Below are 23,652 nucleotides of genomic sequence, written 5' to 3' on the forward strand. Positions count from 1 at the left end.
CATTGTAATCTTTTGGGAACTTTACCAATTGTAATCTTTTTATACGATCGGTATAAAAACAATACTTTAAGCGGAACCCAAGATTGAATTTTATACTGTTTCTGACACCTACTGTAATATGTAGCAATAGTTTTAACTTTACTTAATCAGTAGAAGAATATTACGTTGTAGTACTTACAAAAACATATTCAAAAGCCTAGGTACAAAAGTGCCTATTACATAATAAACAAACTTCACATAAAAATATTCCATTTCTTTGTTACTTAATCTCTGTTTATCATTATATTACGTTACAAATCCATATTAGTAAATTAAAGAGGTCAATATTCACTCATAGACCAACGGAAAGAACACATTTTATTTAGTTTCCCATAAATTTTGTTGTGTGTTAAGATTATCCATAACCTACATCTTAACTCATTCCTACAACAGTGTATTGATTAAGAAGTTCTTGGCTTTGAGAAAAAGGCTCTAACTGCAATTACTATCGCCTTATCCATCCAAAAGCCATGTTTAATTCTTCACAATATTAGGAAACTTTCTGTGTTTTCATAAATTTTATTTCCCTAGCGTTTTAAAAGTTGTTGAGTTTAAAACATTCATTATGTTTCAAAAAAATCATAAAATGTAACTTTCAGGTTAAATATCAGGAAGACTATTGGAGCTACGAAATATATTGGTATTACACAAAACAAAGGGTACTTTATTATGAACATTTTAAAAAAAAATCTCTACGACGCTTTGTTGTAGAATTATATTTGTTTAAGTAAAGTATTGCATGTTGGTGTGGCAGCCACATTGATGTCGTCATTATTCGGATCCCCACCATTTACCAACCTTGAGAGAAATCTTTCCGAAGACTAAAGATTATGTGAAATCTTAAGCACTTAATGAAAGTTTATGGTAAATTTGGGATAAATAAAAGTAGCCTACGCGTTTTGCTTTGCATAATATTAGAGGTCAAGAATATAACACCATGTGATACATAAAACCGACCGAATTACTCATTCAATTTTTAAGATATAGTAATGAAATGGATATCGTTGGAAAGCTCAAATTCTGCTCATCACGTTTGTTTCAGATCGGTTTTCATATCTATAATGGTTCCATAGTTATTTGCCAGTAAATATTTATAATAACGCGAATGAAACTAAATTTTGAGAGAATCATGCGCCATATTTAAATATGGCGGCTATGTAAATAAACGAAAATTACATCAAATTTTAGACAAGTTTATTAGCTTCAATTTGATACACGAACGAAGTTTCTACCTTAATCGAGTGGAATGTTATCCTCAGTTAAAACTTGTGATATGAATTCCGACGGCAGCCATGTTGATCACGTCAGTACTCTGATACCCACCACTCACCAACGTTAAGAAAAGCCGGTAGGCTATGGGTAATCTTAAGCACATAACAAAGTTTATGGTAAACTTGCGGTAAATAAAGGTGTGCTATCTCTTGATCTATTTGTATTCTTATTTCTGCGAGATCTATCATAATGTTGTCCTTAAATCTGCACCTACGCTTTCCTAATGGTCTGTTTTCAATTGGATTTCCAGTTACAATGGTGAAAACATTCCTACGTTATACTATTGTGGCTACATATCCTATCCACCTGAGCTTCATAGATTTAATAACTAATAATATTAGTTAAACGATGTATAGCTCGTTATGAAGCTTTTGGCATTTTCTATTCCCTCCCTATTGGGTCCAAATATTCGCTTCAGGATTTTATTTTCAAGCATTTTCAGTCTAAGTTCTTCGACAGAGTTCACAAGGACAAAGGATTGAGGCTGAATAACACAAATTCCCTTCTTTTAGTCGACATTTAATTTCTTCGTGGACATAGCTTTGGTCTGTTAATGTTGATCCTAGATATTCAAAAATGTTTACTTTGTGGAAAGTTCATAAAAAACTAAATAATTAATCCCTAACACCAGGCCGGTAGCCAGCCCAAAAATGTAGGGGGGCCCGATCCAACCTGACACTAGAACCTCCGAAGAACACTCGCCGGCCAGACATCTTATTAGTTAAGGTCACCACATTCAATTTTATTTCTTGAATTCTAAACAGAAGTTGCTACACTCTATTTCTTCAACAGGAATTAAACGCAAAGGATACCATTCTAATGATTTGGCTGTAGATTACGTATAACTTTCATAACGGAAGCTTGTTTGCACTTATAATATAAGTAAATAGTAATGTACTCCTCAAAGTAATGTTACAATTGCAAGACATAATCATTTTGTGACCTGCAAGTATAACTATATTAGATAAATGTAAACAGGAAAGAATAAATGAACTGTCGACAGTCTATTGCTGTTTGTATTGCCAATAGAAGGGCAAGCGATTTCATTGCTTTTCAATTCGATTTTATTGTCTGTTCTCGCACTTTAAAAACTGTACGCTCAGATATAACAATAAAGCAGTGCCTGCAGTTAGGCAAGACGGAAAACATGGACTTTGCTTGTTAAACATAAAGTCATGATTGTAATTATGTAAGTTTATTCTTCATTGTTCAACCACTGGCGTTCAACTGTTGACTGCAGGAAGTACAACTCTGCCTGGCCATTATTAGACAGGTGACATCAAAGTGTCCATTATGATTTTATTTACATTTCAGTTGAAAGTTTTGGGAGCCGCAGTGGTTCAGTGGTAGAGCGTTCACCTCTGGTGCATGGGGTCCCGGGTTCAAAGCCTGCTCCTGCCAAGTGAACCTTGTGGTGGACAAACACCGTGTGCGTGTTTCCTCGGGCTTCTCCCATTTCCTCCCACTTCCTTCATTCCACAATTTCATTCATTTCTCATTAATCACCGTCTCCTGTAGCTTAGCCGTGGGATGTAAAACTCAAAAAATTCATTTAATTTTTTCAGTTGAAAGTTATTTGTATCTAGGTAGAAACGTAGATTTCTTACAGAGTATTGTAAAATACTCTAAATACATTCTAAAATTAGAATATATGTATCAGTATCTTTTCCTGCAATTTTTTTTTAATTGCAATACTTCAATTGTGTTTTCAAACGATGGAATTTTGATTTAACTCACTTCCTAACGTCATACAATGATTAAATTTTGCACACCAACATAATTCGGGTGACAATACAATAGTCAATTATTCTTTTCATATATTTATATATTTTTGACTGTCCTGAAATGAGTAGTTTATAGTTGGATCGTAGGTAGATGGGTCTATGAGGAATAAAATGTATGAAAAATAATAAATGTAGGAAACAGAATGGAATTTAAATAGAAAATGTATTTAGGTATGACTAAAAAAAAAACCAGAAAATTAAATAATATTTAAAAAAAAAAGATTCTTTCTTTAAAACCGAAACAAATCATATTTATTTAAGAGTAATATTAAAACAAACCATACTGAAAGTACAAAATAATCCTGTTATAGAGGTTTTCTGAAAATCCATTTAATCATGACTAAAAAGAAAAGCGTGCAGAGAGCTCTCACACACTTATATTATAAATTTATTGTACGTGAGAGTACCCCAATCCTTTTTGTACATGATAATTACAAGAAAATATTTAAAGTAGCAAATTCCTTTCGGAGAAACAAAACTATTTTAAACTTATTTTAAAAATATAGTTTCTTCTATTTTCAGAGGAATCATGTGTTTAAAACTTTTTTACTTTATTTTTTATTTTAATTTTTCCGTATCAAGAAGTGTTTCCGTGTATATTTGGCAAAATTTTAAGAGTGTAATGTTTTCTGCTTCTCCTGAAAAGTTGTAGTTTTAACACACAGCGGTTCTTCGAGGCGTAGCGACGATGTACTAAACATTTTCCTCCTACAATATTCCACTGATTTAATTTATATTTTGTAATTCACTTACATCCATCCAGTTAGTCCTGCTAGAGATAAATACATTTTTCAAATGATTAACAAAAACAATGAACAATTTTTGAGTGTGAAATTAAATTACGAGCAAAGTAACATTTAAATCAAATAAATATTATTGCATGAATATTACGCTTGCTCTAATTTCAACTGACGCCTCTCATACAAGCGATTTATTTATTTATTTACTTATTCAATTGGTAACCGTATGGGATAAAACATGTAGTGCTTACTGCTTATCACGTACTTCCCACTCGAGTGTCTGTATGGACATACAATATGAGTGTTGCCACAATTCTAGCTCTGGAGTGGGCTGAAAAATAGTTCCAAATTGAAACAAAAAGGGCTGAATTCATTATTTTATACCAGTGTAATACATGGCTCTATAATACGAAACTAAAGGAGGTAAAGTTCTAGAACACTCCTCCTCCTCTTCCATGAGTGCAAATAAAGAAAGTGTTTTTTTTTAAGTACTTTTTGAAAACATCCCGAACAACCGTGAAAGTAGATGAAACTTTTCTCGTGCATAGGAAGCATAACAGAAGCCGCAAATTAAAAGGGAAAACAGTTATCATCTTCGGTGTGTATTGTAAGGAAACCAAACGCGCCTCTGTTTCAAAATAACCAATCAACCAAAACGGTATTATGGCCAAATCAATCATCTCCGAGTTCGTGTGTGAAGAGTACGTTATAATAAAATATTAAAACACAGTATGAGTAACGTGAGATGTAGGAAGTCTTACTGATACTTTCGAAAATGTGACAAATATTTTTTAAATGGTGCTGGATTGGGTAGAATTGTACCAACTTTTTCACAAGAGGGGCTGAAAATGCCAGCGTAGTACCAACGGACCGATGAACGACAAACATGGCTGAATTTGGTACAATTGTACCAAGTGTGGTAATACTGTAACAATATTATAATGCTCAAATTTAACGTTAATTTGCAACTAATCAACCAACTGTCTATTACGTCTTACAGCCTGAGATTAAATTTTTGAGCACTTTACCAATTGAAAATAAAAGTTACTGCAACCAATGGAAATGGTGCCTAATACAACATAAAGAAATGCGATGCAAAAGGACTTCGAAAACAACGTTCTCGAACTTCAAAATCACAGCCGTTGAAAAAGTATGCTCAAATGAGAGGTGACTAATAAATGTAAACAACAACAAAAATGCTGCATAGGTATAATAGTTGCGATTAAGAATTTAACAATAATAATACGCAGTCTGCGTTAACGAAAAAGTGCGCGAAATTCTCCAACACTGTGATCTGATGTTTGCATTGTATTAGCTAGTGAAATAAGTTAGCCATGGTCATTTCAGCTTAACGATAGATTATACTACACCATCAAAAGCAAAAATATTTTAGTACACTACACAACTTTTTCCTTTGTCGTGATTGTACAACAACATTTATACATAATTCATTTTAACCGAAGTTACCAAACAATGTTTCCTCTTTATAATACTTTAAGTTATTAACCATTCAATTGGCATGTAAATGATTGCAATTTTCGGTATTTCGAACACTCTAGTACAAGTTCTACCGTGTAAAATTTTCACAGTAGCACATGCCATAGCAGTTCTTTGTAGAATATATGCTACAGCAAATACTACGGTAAATGTCTTCATTTAAAACAGACCTTAAATTCCTTCAAATCAACTAGCACATCTAATGGTAATATACACTAACAACACTGTATTACAAGTGATTAATAACGGAATTTCGTTTAAAAACAATGGAAGTCTCATATTGTACCGAAACACAAATTGCGATGTCGAAAAACCTTCTGGGAAAGTAACAGGAAAAAAACTAATAGGAAATAATTATAATTCAGAGTAATATTCAATTGCAGTATTAATCAGCTAAATGTTGTAATTAATTGTCTGGAGGTTGTGAAATGGTCTTTATATCTGTGTTGTGTTTTACTGCCTGCCAAGCGAAGACAATTGCCATCACACCGCCTGCATTCAACTGATAGTAAAAACGCGTTGAAACGCATTATCTCCGAGCAAGAATAGACCTTGGATATTGTACTCTTTTTCGATTTTTTTCTTTATATTTTAGAACTAGTGCCAAGATCTATTATACAGTTAGATAGTAGCGAGGCGTTTCTAATAATGTAAATCATTTGTTCGCCGACTAAAAACGCAAAAATGCAAATTACAAAGAAGGATAAAACCGTAACATTGGTAGTTGCTAGATCCATTTAGCAAAGAAAATACGAACGAACTTGTTAACATTCCTGATACAGTGAAATTCCTTGTAACAGAGACACATATATTTGGTAATAAATATACAATTGCTAAACGATACGATATTCATACCGATTAAACTGAAAAACTGGATACCAATGTGGAGTCACAAGTAGTTGAAAAACTATTGTTTTCTTTATTCCTGTTGGTTTATATGAAATATCTGTGACATTAAAAAAAGAAACAGTTTGACCATTCATTTATTTTTGTCATACGCGTAAACAATGCAATGTGCATCTGTAGTTTCCTCATCACTTTTAACTACCATCCTCCTTTTTGAAGCTTGCTAACTGCACGCCGCACAATGGTCGGAAACTGGGAAAAAGCGGACAAAGATAGTTTATTCCAAAACAATGGAAGTTGGCGGACGCCTGTCTATCGTTCTATACGTAATTGTCCTCTCCAAATCAATTACAACTACTACGAAAGTGATTCGATGAGCCTCTGCTGCAATACGTGCAGTTATATATATAGAGTAGTCCAAAAGTGCGGAAATTCCTAGCATAAATGTTAAATACTGCAAAATACAACCAAAGGAATAATGTAAGGGAGTAATAAAGGTGAGGAGAAATTGGGGAGGACACAGAACAATAAAAGCCGCCCGTTAGATAGGGCTGAGTCCTTCAGCTGCACTTGACTGCAGCTACTTTCAATGCTCAACCTTTGTACTACTCATGGTCAACTCAATAAACCTTATTTTGCAGATAAGCAAGGATAAGAGTAGACTGTAGAGCTATTAACATCTTCGTATATGTAACTTTTCGGTAACACTAATAAATCTATCATATAAATGATATGGCAATGGATAACAAATACAACTCTTCACTAAACACACAGTATTAGAGTCCAATGCACAATCCAACCGCTTTCATGGACCTCAAAAACGATATAAATGGTTAAAACATGTCATACTCTTTGGTTCACTTTTTACTGATTTTTCGGCATTGTTCATGTTTACATGCATTTTATGGACAGCTAAAAAATTCCTATGTCCTGAAACTCCGGGTTTGAAAGCAGGAGAGATACTTATAATCAAATATCAATACCGATTTCATAGGCGGCGAAGTTGACAAAATCGATGTTTGACCGCTTTCTCCCAGTTTCCGACCACTGTGCGCCGCCTGGTTGTTTTAGTGCCTATGATCCTGGGTTCTATCTCAAATGAAAATGTATGGAGTAACTGAAGCGCTTAGAGGATAAAGGTGTTATGGTACACTTTTGAAAATATTGAATTCTGGTGGTTCATGAACGTGTTATATGTTAGTCTTGCTATATGACACATCATTTAGTGAGTCCTCATCTGAGTGAAGAGATTTAGAAACGAAGAAGGCTGCATTTTAGACATAGTTGTGAAAGTCACAGGAGCAGATCCAGGAGGGACTTCTGGGGGGAGGGGCGGTGGGTTGTAATACTGCTACTTAGAGCTACTTTTAAGAGCTCCAAACTCTTTGTGCTTATTTTTTCAGAACTTAATGATCGAAACATTTCAAAGTGATTATTTATTTATAATTTCAACTTCCCAATTCACACAATGTTTACGACAGACCTCAATTGTTAACTTGTTTGTGCGCCTGAAAATATTAAATATATCCAAAACACATTATAAACGCACTATACGTCTGTTCTAGAATCTTCTAACTTGACTAGGTCTCCTTTTCTATAATTTAGATCTATATGATCCGAGCAACTTCGCTTTTTTAGATGATTTCTTCGATAGTAGAAGTCGGCGACACGTTTATGTTAAAATACATTCTTTGTTTTCTGCAAAAACTCTTGCTAATCGAGATTATGCTATTATAAAACATTATCGTTTTCTTTAAAAAGGGGAATCAATTGTTTTATATTTGATATAAAATCTCTATTAATTTTGATCTCCATTAATTTTCCGGATTTCCATCAAATACAAACCAGAGTAGTGGTTCGAACTGAATTACATAAGTATGTACTTTATATATATATATTACCTTAAAGTTGAAAAACGAACAAACTCTACCCAACTAACCAAATTTTGCTGAAAAATAATGACATTCTAACAGGAAACCTTTTCGGGAAATCTGATTCAAAGTTTTGTACCCACATTGTTCTTGAACCACGGAATCTTTATTGTGAGCCGATCACCATGGTGAAATAGATAGCTGCCTGGATTGATTTTAGGCTACATGAGCTTGAGAACAACAGGTTTTCTCGATATTCTCTCCCATTTATCCTAATGGTATAACCGTGGGGTGTTACTTATCTTTTTTCTTTTCGGTTTTGGTAATGATTATGATCAACTACATAATGGATCTCAGTGCTGTTATAGTATCTAAAGACATTTTGCGTAATATAGTTACTAGAATATATAATTTGAATGATTACCATAATTTGAGACTATCATTCTCTTTTCATCAGACATTTGCATCAGACACCAAGCAGTAATGTACGCAGAATATTATCAAGGAAAAAGAGTTCAAGTTTGCAATTCATATCGTTTCAGGATTTTTAAAAACCCGGAAACCCGTTACATAAGCTTTTGATCATTCGTAATTGTATATTGATTCATTTAGTGCACTTCTTACATCGTACATGAATGTCCCTGGTTGTTATATGGTTAGTGTATTCGCCTTTGGCGCGGAGAAGGGTTCGATTCCAGATGGAAGTTCTTGTAGTTCGGATCCCACATTAAGTTGAAGGTCAACGTCGCATATAGCCTCGGTGCTGAAGGAACACTTAACTCCAAGCAAACCAATCAACCAAGTTTTATATTTTATGACCTGAAGCAAAACTAATTTTAGTGGAGAACTTCTGAACATTCGTTTTGATACAAGGTCATATCCAGAAAAATAGGGGAGGAGAAGAGAGTATACGTAAAAAACAACAATCTTTATTAGAGAAAGCTTAAAATTAATTGAAAATGCCAATTTTATTCTGTGCTGAGAATTTCCTATATTTTTCCTCGGCACACCCTTGTTTTGCTGATTGTAGGACTATTGTGTCGCACCAGGGACTGACTCTGGCATCTCCATTTCGGAATATCATGGTACGCTACTGGTTACAACAAATTTCAGAATCAACAAGTTAACAAATGCAAAGTTAATGCCTTGACTTAAAATCCTTTCCTACGTAGCATAACAGCTTCTAGCTTCTATAACTACACATTCTTCTCTCAAAGTATTGTGAGCTAGTAACACTGTGTTATTTTGTATACTGTTGGGTGATAGTGAATACTATACTAGCCGCTGTAGCACGAATCCATGTGTACAAGAAGCTAGACGTTGGTGGTAAAAACTGGGAGACTTGGGGTGAAAAATGGTCTTAGTAGATCTGCGACTTCCAGTTGCAATGCTGGAATAAGATCAGAGACGGATCTTATTCCTAGGACGCTGAAGCCATGCATTTTTTTTTACTACTTCTTAGCGTTCTTGCTTTATAAAGATGAATATTCAAAGTGATAACAGATTTTTTACAGCTTCTGGTTGCAACAGATGAAACATTTTGGAGATGAAATCTTACTTGATTCCAGAAAACTGCTGCTATGCAAATCCTTGTGAAAGCAGAAGTAATAGTAAAATTCTACCACTTCCCATTTTAATAGAGAGATTTGGGTAAAGATAGTATATTTTCTTAAGATACTGAATCGATTGCAGTCTTTATTCTATGGTGGTCGTTGAAACCAAAAATTGTCGATTTCTACTACTTCTGGTGTGAATAGAGAGTTAACAAAAGAAAGGAAATCATTTCTGGGGACGTTTAATCGATTCCAAAAGACCGCTTCTCGCTACCTTTTACCATTTTTGCTCTATGACGATCAACTTTGAATTCGGAAATGGTTAATGTCGACTATTTTTGGTTTGACTAAAAGGTTAACGGAGTAGATGGAACCTATTCTCGAGACGCTGAATCTACTCCGAAACACGGTTTTCAATGTCTCTTACAGTTTATGCTCTGATGCTTGCTAACAGACAGATGGACAGACCAACATGGCCATTCTATAAGACTTCCGATGCTTATAAATAGCGTAGTTTTGATGTCTAAAATGTCAATTTGTGGCTGCACGGTTAGATAGAACAAAAAGTGAATCTAACATTCTACATGTGTTAGGTGTATTGTAAGTAACTGTTACTAGTGAACGGAAACAGCTTAGGTGAGAGGAATCGCCGAACATTCAATACTAGCACAAACTTAAATCTAATGCGGCCTATCTGGATGTGTACAACTTAATTAGTATTTATTGTTTTCTATAACCACAGATCAAAAAGATCTGAATAATCTTGATACCTATGGTCAGGTTGATATTTTGATACCTCCAATCATTACCATCTACATGGTAGAGTGAGAAAAGATGGCGGTGAAATCGTTAAATATGAAACACCGGTAATCCGAGGAGACTAATATGGTCCGATGAATCATACTTCTCTTTGTTTCAAGTTCTCTCTAAGAATAAGCCGAGTTTGTGTATAACGATACCCAAAGGGATGAATGCTCCAGATTTCCTCCATCCTACCGATAAAAATATACGGCGGCTCTATGTTGGTGTGGATAGCAATTTCGTAATATTCCGTTTGTCCTATTATTACTGTCAAAGGATGAATTATTACTATATGCGTGGATATTTTGTGTGTCCAGTATTTGTAAAGATGTTCATTGGCAACGACGTTAACTTCCAACATGGAAATTCGCCAATACACACAGCCAGAGTTTTTTGACGAACATCACGATGAATTGAATCGTTTTCCTGGTACGCTCATTATAAGATGTATCCTCTACTAAATAAGTAAAATTATAATTAGGAATACGAGGTCGAAATCATTGGATAAATGACGGTAAGTTGTGGTTAGCCAACATATTCTTCAGATTTATTTTTGTAATTTCTAATTCCCAATCGTGCCAATAATTACCTTATTTAGAGCCTACCAAGTGCGCTGTTAGGGTAGTGAAAATAGGGTTGCTACCTTTCTACACTGTAAATACAGGACGCGCATTATCAAGCACAATTTAAAGAAATAAAATAAATTAGCGTAAATCTCCAAACATAGCTCTATACATAAGTTATTCAAGCATTTAAAAAGTATTAACTTTTCTAAGAGTACACTTAAATCACTTGACCATTTTGATTAAATAAGTAATTCATGGACTTCATAAAGCCCTTTAATGTGTAATGTTATATTTCTTTAAGCATACTGAAAATTCTAAGGATTGACCAGAAAAATTCGGATCCTGGTTACTCGATTCCAAACAGACTCGGTTCCAGATCCAGTGATAATGGGGATTTTGGATCCAGAAACGAGAATCAGACGCCTGATTCCAGAATTGAGACTTGGGTACCAGGACTCAGATCTGAGAATCTAGTACCTGGTTCCAACACTCAGAATCGGGTTCCCGGTACCGGAACCGAGAATCTGGTACCAAGTGCCAGAACCGAGAATTGGGTGCCCAGCTCCACAACCGAAAAATGGATACCCGAAAAACGGATACCCGAAGCGGAGAGTTGGATATCAAAAAGATGTCCAAACCCCAAAGAAGAAATGGAAATTTGAAGATGTACATATTTAACTCTCAGTAATTTTCTTTCACAAAAATTAACATTACAAAGTAAAATCCTGTTCAAAAGAATATTATCATATAAATTGACTATGATTTTTGGTACCACTTTTGTTTGAGTGGAGTATGCTGAAATAATTTCTATTAAGAAAGGAATAAGCAATGAGGTCGTTTATGGCATTTATGTTTTATCATTTTTCTCGCAAAAACTGTCTTACAGCTTTCTTTTTTGTTACTGTAATCATTCTTCCCTGTACTCAGCCCCCATGTTCTCCACAAAAGCCGTATCTTGTGCATTTCCAAATTCAATGCTGAAGTGCAAGCGAAAAAAAAAAACGCCTGTGTTTGGAGGAACAAAGGATAATTCGATATAAACAAGAGGGAAATTAACGTTGAATTCAGACCTTCTTAAAAGTAGGCTTTCAGAAAATTTCAGGGATTTGGGCGTTGACAAAGTTCACAGACACGTAAATTAACATGAGGACATAAAATTGTCATTGATCATGGAAGGGAAAAGCATATAAAGACAAAATTTAAGATTGTCAAATTTAAATATTGAGTGTAAGATAAACCATCTGTTCAATCTTAGATCATTCTTATACCAATAATCAAGAAATGCTTAATTAGATTACTTTTACTGTTAATATTTCCCATGTTGCACTTCTCAATTTTGGTTTTAGAATTGCTTTTAATTCTACGTTATTGTACTTTTACGTAAATTTAAAATGTACACATAAGATTCATTTGGCCGAGAAACCAAGACGTTCGGATTCGCTCCACCCAACTAAAAATCGTTCTGTGTGGTCGTAACCCTTCGAAGCTCAGTACAATGGAGATATTTAATAAAGGTTATCGAATCATTGGACATTAACTTTGATAGAGTAACGTTTCTTTTGTTCAGTTGGTGTATTACGACGTTGAATATTTGTTTTGATACCCTTTATTTTCGCGATACACAGAAACTTTTCTTCGGGTAAACTAGTTTCAGAATGAAGATAACCTATAAGGAAAGTTCACGTTAATTCATTTGTCAAGAAACAACGATTTCTTCCCTAGAGTTTATAACACTTGAATAGATTGAACGTCTTCAGCAATATCTACTTTCATCAACTACTCTATGAACGTATTTATCTGGAACTCTAGGGGGGCGTGGACAAATGTAAAGAAATGGCAATATAATGGTAAAAAAATTGGAATCCAGATTCCAGAACCGGGAACCCATTTTCAGAACCTAGAACCAGATACCTGAATCCAGAACTGAAAATCGGATACCCGGTTCCAGAACCGAGGACCGGGAACCCATTTTCAGAACCGAGAACGAGATACCTGAATCCATAACTGAAAATCGGATACCCGGTTCCAGAGCCGAGGACCGGGAACCCATTTTCAGAACCGAGAACCAGATATCTGAATCCAGAACTGAAAATCGGATACCCGTTTCCAGAGCCGAGGACCGGGAACCCATTTTCAGAACCAAGAACCAGATACCTGAATTCTGAACTGAAAATCGAATACCTGGTTCCAGAACTTAGAATTATATACTCGGATTTAGAACTGAGAATCGGATACCCGAATCCATTATTATCCGCGACTCGGGTATTTTAGGATTCGATTCTGGTCATCCTCTCATGACATCGATTCGATTCTTTGCTATGGCATCAAAATTTGAATTCCCGGTTCGGGTGAGAAAATACAAGACAAATATGTACAAGGTACAACCTTCATATAGAACAGGAAAGTGCTAATCCTAGGTGAAAGTCGAAAAAAAAAAAAATGATTCCGTTCCTCAGTCTCAAACTAAAGGTTTGAATCATACAAAATCAGCTTTGACCATAGCTCAGGGTTTAACATCTGCACAAAATTTTAAGTTCTAAATGTGTTTAATGTTCCAGAAACTTCATGGATTCTCAGTCGGTTTACTCTTTATAGATGGAAATACTTAAACTACTACCTATAAACCTGCAATGATGATTTACATACAAGCAAGCCTACACTGCGAACTCGGCCTAGTTTTCAAATTATATCTGTTTAAAAAAAATTGTTTTATATGTCCCCCACAACAATATAAAGACCATGTTATATCTATATGAATGACTGTATTAATAACCTACTGTATTCAACTATTCTTTAATACTCTTGGTAACTACAGTATTTTTGGTGATGACTAGGCCTTAGTTGAATAAAAGAAGTTACAGATAGTGTTTCTTTTCAATTTAATTTTCTTCGTTATCTCCTCCGCAGTAAACCGTGATCTTTAAAATGATAGATAATGACCAATGACGTTAATTGGAAAGAGTTGGTCTTCGTTACAATTATGATCTTAAATCAGTGTAAACACTTTTCAAGTGATTGTGAAGAACAATACCGAAACAAATTTCAGCTTCTAAACTGGACGATGAGATGATACTTCATCCTCAGTTTATGTGACAAAGCTGAATCTGTTTTACTGACATTCCCTTCTATCAAAGCTCAAAGCAGTTCACCGGGATATTATAACCTATAATGCAACAATTATATTTTTATTTTCTTTTTTTGCACGATAAAATCCAAGGCAACGTAAGCAGAAGCTGAACTGTCTGTGATTAATAATATGTATGTAAAATAATCATCATAATATACACTATTTTGGGTTTTATGAATCAGTCAAATAAACTTTTCTTTTATGTGACTTTGCAACATTGCATTCTTTTGTGCTCATCGTTCAAGCACATTTATCGTAAAATAGCTCCCTGTTTTCGCAATATGTAAAGATCTGTTTTCACATTTCATTTTAATGGTACTATATAAAAGCCGTTTTAAATGTCTCTGACATTGGTGTTAACTGCACAGGTAACACCTACCTTATATTATTTAGTTCTTTTGTATTCGTGTTAAAGCACGGAAAATTTCTACCCACGTATATGCACAGATTCTTGCATCTAACAATGCTGGTTGATAATTTACTATATTATATTTCATTATATTTTATTGTAAATATTAAGTCTATCATTGAACTAGGGACAAATTGGGTGTGAAGCATATTAACACATTTCATTATATATTTCTAGAATGCGCCATTAAAGTAATTATGTCTCGGAAAGGCCGTACTGCTTCTATTTATGACTTGAAACTTACTGTTTTTTTAAAGACTTAAAGTCATAGGAAAATATGATACAATGCTTCTTCATATTTGACAACAGATATATATTATATATTATACTTTCATTAAAAAAACTTGTTAAATGTTCTATGTAGTAAATTCTTTTCCTTTCCAAGGTTATGCCGGTTAGGTGCTAAAGCAGACGGTGATTATGAGAAATGGATGAAATGAAGGAAGTGGGAGGAAACGGGAGAACCCCGAGAAAACCCAGGAGCACGATGTTTGTCCACCACAAAGTCCACACGGCGCGAGCGGGGATCGAACTAGAGACCCCAAGCACCGAAGGTGAACGCTCTACCACTGAGCCACCGCGCCCCCAATTTATAAATCGAATTTCACGCCTCTAACTTAAGCGGATACGCACATTAAGCATTCTGTGAATAAAGAATGGAAAATTTTAACACTGGAAATGGTTCCCTTTACGAGCCGAAATTTTGAAAAGATTGAAACATGTTTCCGATTAACTTCAATTGGGAATTTTTGTTCCAGCCTTCTTACCTCCAACTTAAACCAATACTTACGAATCATTTTTCTGTATAAAGAATATTATAGAAATTGTTCCCTTTCACCATTAGAAGCAGAATTGTCAAAACATGTCTATTCTTTTATTTTTAATTGAGAGTTTATCACCAACAAGCACTAATGTGGCGTCACCGGCTGAAATGTGGGACATATGGACGGCCAAAGTATTTCATGGGCTCTTCTGACACGAAGTCGAGGTTTTTATTTCAGTACGCAGAAACAAGGCAAATTGCAGGTGAGACAGGCAAATTAGAAGAGAGTTACATTCTTTTCACTTTTCTTTAGTTATACAGCATTCAAATACTGATTAAATTTACTAAGAAGTACTAAATTAAATAAAATTACAGCCATGAAAGACTGTGGACAACCAGATGACTCTCGCGTTCAAACTGAGTGATGAGTGACCAGCACATGAATTCCCAGGTGTCATTATTACTGGCTTTCTGGATCGGAGTTCGCTACTTGTTCATTCAGGTAGCTTCCCAATTGCTTCATGATGCTGGGTCAATACTAGAAAATTTTAGTACTCTCAGCGAGAATAGAACCAGGAACAATACACATCGAAGTCGCGCACACTAACAATGCATCTAAACCGGAGCTGCTAATAATAATAATAATAATAATAATAATAATAATAATAATAATAATAATAATAATAATAATAATAATAATAATAATAATAATAATAATAATAAATTTAGATACCTATTTCTTTTTTAATGCTCACACCCGAGGATGGTAACAGAAAAAAAAGGTTGAGTTGATTTTGAGTTTAACGTCCCGTTCAGCAGCGAGCCTTTGTGAGACGTGGACCTACTGAGTAACGTGGAAACCGAACCACGTTGAAAAAATTAAGAATACAGTATATTACCAATATGATGAAATCTTGTGTAGGATTAAGGATAGAGTTTATGGGAAGTAAGTTTTTTCTTTAAACACATTTGCGTAAAGCTTGCTTTCCATGATAAATTATCTATACCAGGGTCTCACATGTCTATATAAAAGAGTCACAAGTGAAGTGCAATGTATGATACCAGAATCCATTTCGGTACCAAAGGAAAGAGGGCTTGAGCCGAGTCAGGCTCCTACCTACGCCATTAATACTGCTTAATAAACTTTATTACTTTCAGTTAACTAACTGGATGCAATAAAGTAGCTAATTTATTAATTTACTATACTACTGGATAATTGTCTGAGAGTCATCTTAGTTTTATTTCAATTTTTGTCTATTTTTACTATTTTCGAGGGACAATAAGACAGAAAAAATTACTGTAATTGTAAAGAAAAAATAGAAATTCGAGATTTCGGAGGATTTATTCATTTCATGGCCTCCACATGCCGAAAAAGGGATTTTCAGAAATTTGTCCATCTATTCGTTCGTACGTCCATTCGTCCCGATGTACAGATGTTCACCCGTGTAGAGGTCATACCGAAACCAAATTTAAAACTTAAAGCATTTATGAGATTCCCTAGGAGCATTTTTTGAATTTTCTTCCTACCACTAAACACAAGCGTATATTTACTGAAAAGTAAAACTTACAATTTGATATTTTCTCAGAAACGACACTAACAATTTTGCTCATTATCTTATAAACCCATAACAACCTAATAATATGGCAGAAGTCAACTGTCTTGGAAAAATCCAAAAGGGTAGTTTATTCTCGAGGTTATGTTTTCCATACTATTTTCTCACACACTACACAGGTTGATTTGTTCATAGTTCGTAAATAAATATTTCGATAATAACCTGACAATCTGGCATAACTTTTATAACGAAAAAATACACAAAGGGCTAGTTTATTCTTAGGAATGAGTTTTCACGAACGATTTTCTAAAAATGATTAAGGCGATTTTGTTCATAGGTCATTAAATAGATGCTTTATTATAAAGGTAACCAAGAAAGTTCAGTCGCTTTTTCACCCATCACCTTAGAACATCAATATGCCACCTAAAACGTACCTGGAAGATCAAAAATAGTCCCCACCAACATCGACGTTCTGGAAGGCCATAGATTCCATTGCGGTAGAATTTGGTGGGCCGTGAAACGAAGAAGGTATCAAGTGCATTTTACACCTTTACTAAGGATTTGAACTGGTGTCCTCTAAGGTGATTGTCCAAGGAATGGAACAGGTGATAATCGGACGGTGCAATGTCCAAGGAGTATGGTGGATGCAATACGGCTTCCCATCCAAGATGTAGAATGGTGTCCCCGATCATCTTAGCCACGTGAGGCTTAGTATTGTCCTGGAACAGGAGGACTCCTTTGCGATTCAGAAGTGCTTGCTAAAAAGTTTTGAGTTTTTCTTGGACACGGCTCAACTGCTGACAATACACAGTTGCACTGATACCTTGACCAGCTGGTAGCAGTTCCCGATGCACGATGCCGCGAACAGTCCACAGGACCTTCTTCTGGTGCAGTGCTGATTTCGGCTGTTTTGGAACCGCTTCATGGGATTCTAACTAATGTTGACGGCGTAGTGGAGCTTCGTACAGGATCCACTTCTCATCACATGTCAACGCCCTGAACAGAAATGGCTCCTTCTTCAGAGAAGCAAAGAAACACAACTGTCTACTCGCGATGCCTTCTGGTCCGGATTCAGATCATGTGGGGTCCATCGACCCAACTTGTAGTACTTCCCAAGTTGATGGAGGTGCTGCGGAATAGTTTCACACTGAATTGTAGTCCCAGTTTCTCACATGTCTGGCCACTGCTGCATGGAGAGCTTCATTTTGTACATGTGTTGATCTTCCGGTACATGGTGTGTCTCAGAGTGTTTCCATCAGCGTTCTTAAACTTGTTAAAACACCACTGCACTGTCCACGTAGTCACGACACTCTCACCAAAGGCCTGGCATATCCCTCGCCCCGCTACAGCGTCGGTTGACTACAGTTTGAACTCGTACACATACGAGCTCTAATGACGCTCTGTGAAGGTCCCATGTTCACTCTGCCCTTACGCAAGTTCATGGTGTAACTGAACTGCCACAACCAGGTAGTATGTTCGATATACCCACACCAACAACTGACCTTCGTCTTATCTCCATTCGCATCAACATACAGTGTGAAGGCCAATTAAACCCAGACCTCTACAAAAAGCGACAGAACTTTCTTGGTTACGTTTATAATAACAATATGGCATATGGAAGAATAACTCATTTGCCCTGAGAAAATTCATAAAAGATTCATAAAAATTCATTTTAAAAAAAGACCCACACGACTTTGTTCATATTTTATTAATAACTTTATAATGACATGCTCATCTCTTGTCACAAAAATGATTACAAGACTAGTTTCATTATTATTATTATTATTATTATTATTATTATTATTATTATTATTATTATTATTATTATTAATAATAATAATAATTTCCTTAAATACGATTTGTTAAGATATCATAAATAAATGTATCCGTAATAACTGCATCACATGATTCACTTTAAGAAAAAAAGAGCGAGAAAGTTCAGTGCTGTGGTTTGTGAGAAAAGTTCAGCGTCCTATAATTCATTTTTGGTTTTCTTAACATCTATTTCTTATAATACAAAATGAAACTGAATAGAACGGTATTACTAAGATATTCTTTTCCCTTCAGCTAGCAGCTGCCGGTGTCCTTGGAGGGCAAGACGATCCAGAACTAACACCAACAGAGAATGAAATCAGAAGCCTTTCAAGATTTTTCAGCGAAGCATGCATTGTTGGGTCGTGGGCTTCAGATGAAGTTGTAGATTCAGAACTCAGTGAGTAATTTATCAATAATTTAATTCATCAATAACAAAAGAACTATAACGTTGTACGTACAATAAATCATAAACCATGCAGATGAAAATTACAATCTCAATAAATTCAAAAGTGTTTATATTTTAAAGTAAAAATGTGAGTGTTCGACTAACTCAATGCGTTATACAAGTTAGATGAATGATTAATACACACTGATATATTATTATCGAAATCTTCAGGCAGTTAACATGTACGTATACGTAAAATAAACAGTTTATTAATGTTTAATGTATGGTAATTGGTCATGTAGATTTTGTGCAGTGTTCCGTCAAGAAATACGGGTAAACGGCACCTGAGTGGGACGTGTTACTATCTCCATGATCTTCAAATGCACTCTCAATAATTAGTCAGGTTTCTAGCTCAGCAAGTCACTATCGCACTTCAGCCAGAAATGTTTTTACTTTTAGACTTGTACTTACTATTTTTAATATTTTTAGTGATTGTAATGTAAAATGATTCCCTTTAAGTATCCTAATAACCTTCTAGAGGATAAACCTAGACGAGACTGGTAAAACATAGTACGTATTGTACTGTTGCACAGACATGCAAATCATAACCTTATGAGTTAAATTTATAATGCTTTTTTAGTTCATTAATGAAAATGAAATACAAACATATACTGCTAAACAGGGAATTGTTAATTAAGCCATTGTCAACTTTGTTCAGCATATAGACATCAGTGTGAGCAACTACCGGGACGAAAAATCAGTAAATAGTCAAAAATTGACCTATGTAAACCTCCTAGAGAGACATTTTCTAAATGTGATAAATTATTATTATTTTCTTTTGATTTGACAATAAAATTGCATAAGATTTTGCATAAGACTTTTACAAAACAGTCTGACTTCAAAAATTACTCAAATTCTTGCATGGGAGTGGAATTATGAGCCAAACTCGGAATGTTTGAAAATTTTATTTGTAAAAAATCTGTGATGAAGTCAGTGTACGAAAGGATAATCAGTTCTCCCATTTGCTTGTTTTCCTTCAGTTCGTTGCCTAATTGAAATTTAGAAGACGATGGAGATAGTTATGGACTAGTAAAGGTAACTTTCATTCATTCAGGTGTTCTGTGGGATTTTGGTATTTAAAGATTTTAATTGGTTATGGAGTTCGTTTATTAATTTGTTCTATAGAATTGGGAAATAATGTGTTACATACAAATATTTGCGTTAATTGTACTAATCTTTGTATAAAGTGTCCAGCATTTTACAACTAACATATTTGAACATATAATTTTCTAATATATTTCTTTTGTTTTACACCTAGAGGAAAAGTATAGCAATCTTTGTGCTCTGTGTAGTGATCCTCGAAACTGCTCTTGGGAAGATAAATACGGAGGATATGAAGGAGCACTTAAATGCCTCACAGAAGGAAATGGCGATATTGCTTGGAGCAAGATTAGTGTTGTTAAAGAGTTTTTCCGGGTAAGTGATTGTTTTGTTTTGTTTGAAAAACATATTTAAAGTACATGTTATGTTTTAAACCGGCATACGAGAGAGGCAAAGCGTCATTAAATTGCAGGGTATGTCCATGGTAACTCACGTTACGTAATGACGCATATTTTGAAGAATACTAACCACAAATAAACTTAAAAGCTCCGCTTTTCTTAAAAAACAGGAAAGCTGTCATATTTATACAAATAATTACCAAATATCGTCATTTTATATGATACAGGAAACCTAGGAGAAAAGAAAATACTATAGTAACTCACGTTACAAATTTTTTCCCTACATTCAGATCCTGTGATTTTTCAGTACATTTTCTTTTGTCCTGGCATAGCTATGTGCATGAAATTATTATGTAACATAGGGACACACATAATTTAATTATGGCAAAAATATTAAATTTTTATTTACATTTTATGGCTACTTATTTTAGTGGAATATGCAGAGAGTCGGGTAACTCACGCTACATTTGTCAACGATCTTTTATTATTAAGTATAAAGCAAAACAAATTTATAATAACTTGAAATAAGCACTGTTTAATTAAGTTGAACAATGAACTTTACTTTAAGAAAAGGTTTCATCAGTTATATGAAATTTTACTCGGGATACCGACAGAAAAAAATAAGACCTATGTAATAATAAGTAAAGCTTGTATAATATAATCAACATTAAAACTTAGTAGATGAAAGGTAACCTACGGAAAAAATAAGAAAATAGTAATTCTCTGGAAAAATAATTAATGATGCCAGCCACATACAACTATATTTTTATCAAAAGAGCAACTTGACTAACAATTATCACTATATTTCTTTCATGAATTTTTGTCCCTGTTTCCGTGGACATGTCCTGCAGAGAAATTTGCTGTATTAAAGGAAGAAACGAAATAAAATTCTTAACTTAATGTTCCACGCAGGACCGAAACCAGCCATAGAGGTTTCGGGGGAGGGGGGGACATGGATATGTTAGTCAGGGGAGGGGGCAAGTGATTAAAAATTGTCTTACAAATATGTGTTTTTGTATTAATAATAGTATTTTGTATTGAGGTCTGGAGGGGCCACGAAAAGTTTAGGGGGCCAGGCCCCTCTAGCCCCCTCTGGTTGCGGGTCTGGTTCCACGGTTATGCTCTTTAGGCTGAAAGAGACGGTTGATTCACGAAAGTAAATGATTATGAAATTATTGGTGGACTGAGAATGCGGAGAACCCCTTAGAAGAAGATATGGACGTGTTGTTGGTCATCATAAACTCACTTGACCTAAATCGAACCAGACCTCTATCACCAGAAATGAGCGTTCTTACAATTTTTTGTTTTTAATTTGCCCCTTCTGGGTTGCTTGTCTCCATAGTTTTCTACTTAATATTTAGCACTTGTCTACTTAATTCAATACGACAGGAACACGGACACAGATACTTCGGGAATATTTAAAAGGACGCCCATGCTCTTTAGAGGGATTCGAATCCCCAATGGATGTCAACTTACGACCCTCAACCCAACGGCTCAAACCCATCGACTACATCACACTGCCAGTCTGAGCCTTACTAAATGAAGAGAAATGTATTTCCTTCTTTCTAATTTCCTTAAATTCCCTACTCATTAAAGAGGGTCAATGGTAGAGCATGTGATGGGTGAGGTCTCTGGTATGGTCCCAGCTTGCGCCAAGTAGACTTTGTGATAGACCAACACGGTGTACGAAGGTTTTCTCGGTGTTGTCTAGTTTCCTCCTACTTTCTTCATTTCATCATTTCATGCATTATCATCACCACCGCCTATATTACCCTTGATGCATAACGTGGGACGTTAAATTAGCAATGTCATTCTTCCTCTTCCTGAGCTTCCTATGTTTTTTTCGAGAGAGGAAATAATAATAATAATAATAATAATAATAATAATAATAATAATAATAATAATAATAATAATAATAATAGTAGTAGTAGTAGTAGTAGTAGTAGTAGTAGTAGTAGTAGTAGTAGTAAAGAGAGTCAGAGTAGTGTAGGGAGCCGAGTGCCCTCGCCTCCCCATCTGCATATCAACATGCAGATGAGTGCACATTTGCATATCAATATTTAAATTATGTCTCATAAAATTATTTGCTATGATAGCTATATGCATCAATATGATATATATATATATATATATATATATATATATATATATATATATAGTCTAAATGTTGTACCACTAAGCGGAATACGACAGTATTATTTTGATAAAAAGGTATTTCATAAGTTTAGTATATAAGGAAGAAATTATATGACATTCATATTACATGTGACATCGTTAAGTAGAAGCATCTTAATCCGAATATCAAGTACTGCAGAAATTCAGGAAGTTATCTACATGGAAATGAAGGCAAAGGAGAAGAAAGAAAGAAAAAAAAAACTTATATTTGTATACTGAATATAGAGAGAATCTTAGATGAACGGGAGAGCATGAACAGAGCTTTTTTTTTTTCTATGGGGACAGTGTTCTGCCCAGACATCTATCACTCTACTGTTGCAGTCTCATGATATGGAAGATGACTAGCTTTATTGTAGAATTAAAGGATCTATGCTATATAGAACATACAGAAACTCAAAGTCTGGAAATGAAACCCTAGTTGGGATCACTGCAGTCAACTTAGCTGGCTTCTATTGTTTCAATTCTCATAAAAATTTTAGCAAAACTCTGCTGAACTTGGTAGTTGTATTGAGAAGGTTTTCACACATTTCAAAAGAATTTCGCGACCTCAATAGGGGTAGCGTCAGTTTCAAACCGCCACCGGCCGTCAGCGAGCGGATCTATTGCTTCTTTTCCCAGAATGCAACTGTAGTTTGAAGTTTGTAATTTATTTTGACTAATTTTGAGAAAATTTATTAATACTGTCGTATTACGCCAAAATGTTCTTGGAAATACCGATAATAATTCAGAATTTGATTTTATATCGTGGTCCCCTCTGTCAGAGATATTTAAGTCTCTGTGTTTCTAAATTATTTCTGCGTCTGGAGTATACCTCACCTCTCCTCTCTTGAGGGGTTAGCAGGTGAAGATTCGCAGACGAAAATGCTCAATGTGACTGGAAAAATGAAAATATTGTAAATAAATAGAGTTGTCATGTTATTCTTGAGGTGATATATATTAATTATGTGATATTATATG

General features: G+C 34.8%; 1 protein-coding gene across 1 annotated transcript in view; it reads left to right on the forward strand.

The window, feature by feature from the left end:
• The window catches only part of LOC145688423 (transferrin-like), a 147,458-nt gene that overhangs the window by 90,237 nt on the left and 33,569 nt on the right, over positions 1–23,652 (forward strand). The window contains exons 5-6 of the mRNA XM_081762642.1: positions 18,889–19,033; positions 20,340–20,497. Of these exons, the coding sequence (XP_081618768.1) occupies positions 18,889–19,033; positions 20,340–20,497 (303 nt within the window). The remainder of the gene's footprint in view (positions 1–18,888; positions 19,034–20,339; positions 20,498–23,652) is intronic.

The sequence above is a fragment of the Thermobia domestica genome, chromosome 1, assembly GCF_964235325.1.
Source record: "Thermobia domestica chromosome 1, izTheDome1.hap1.1, whole genome shotgun sequence".
In the NCBI taxonomy this organism is placed as follows: domain Eukaryota; kingdom Metazoa; phylum Arthropoda; class Insecta; order Zygentoma; family Lepismatidae; genus Thermobia; species Thermobia domestica.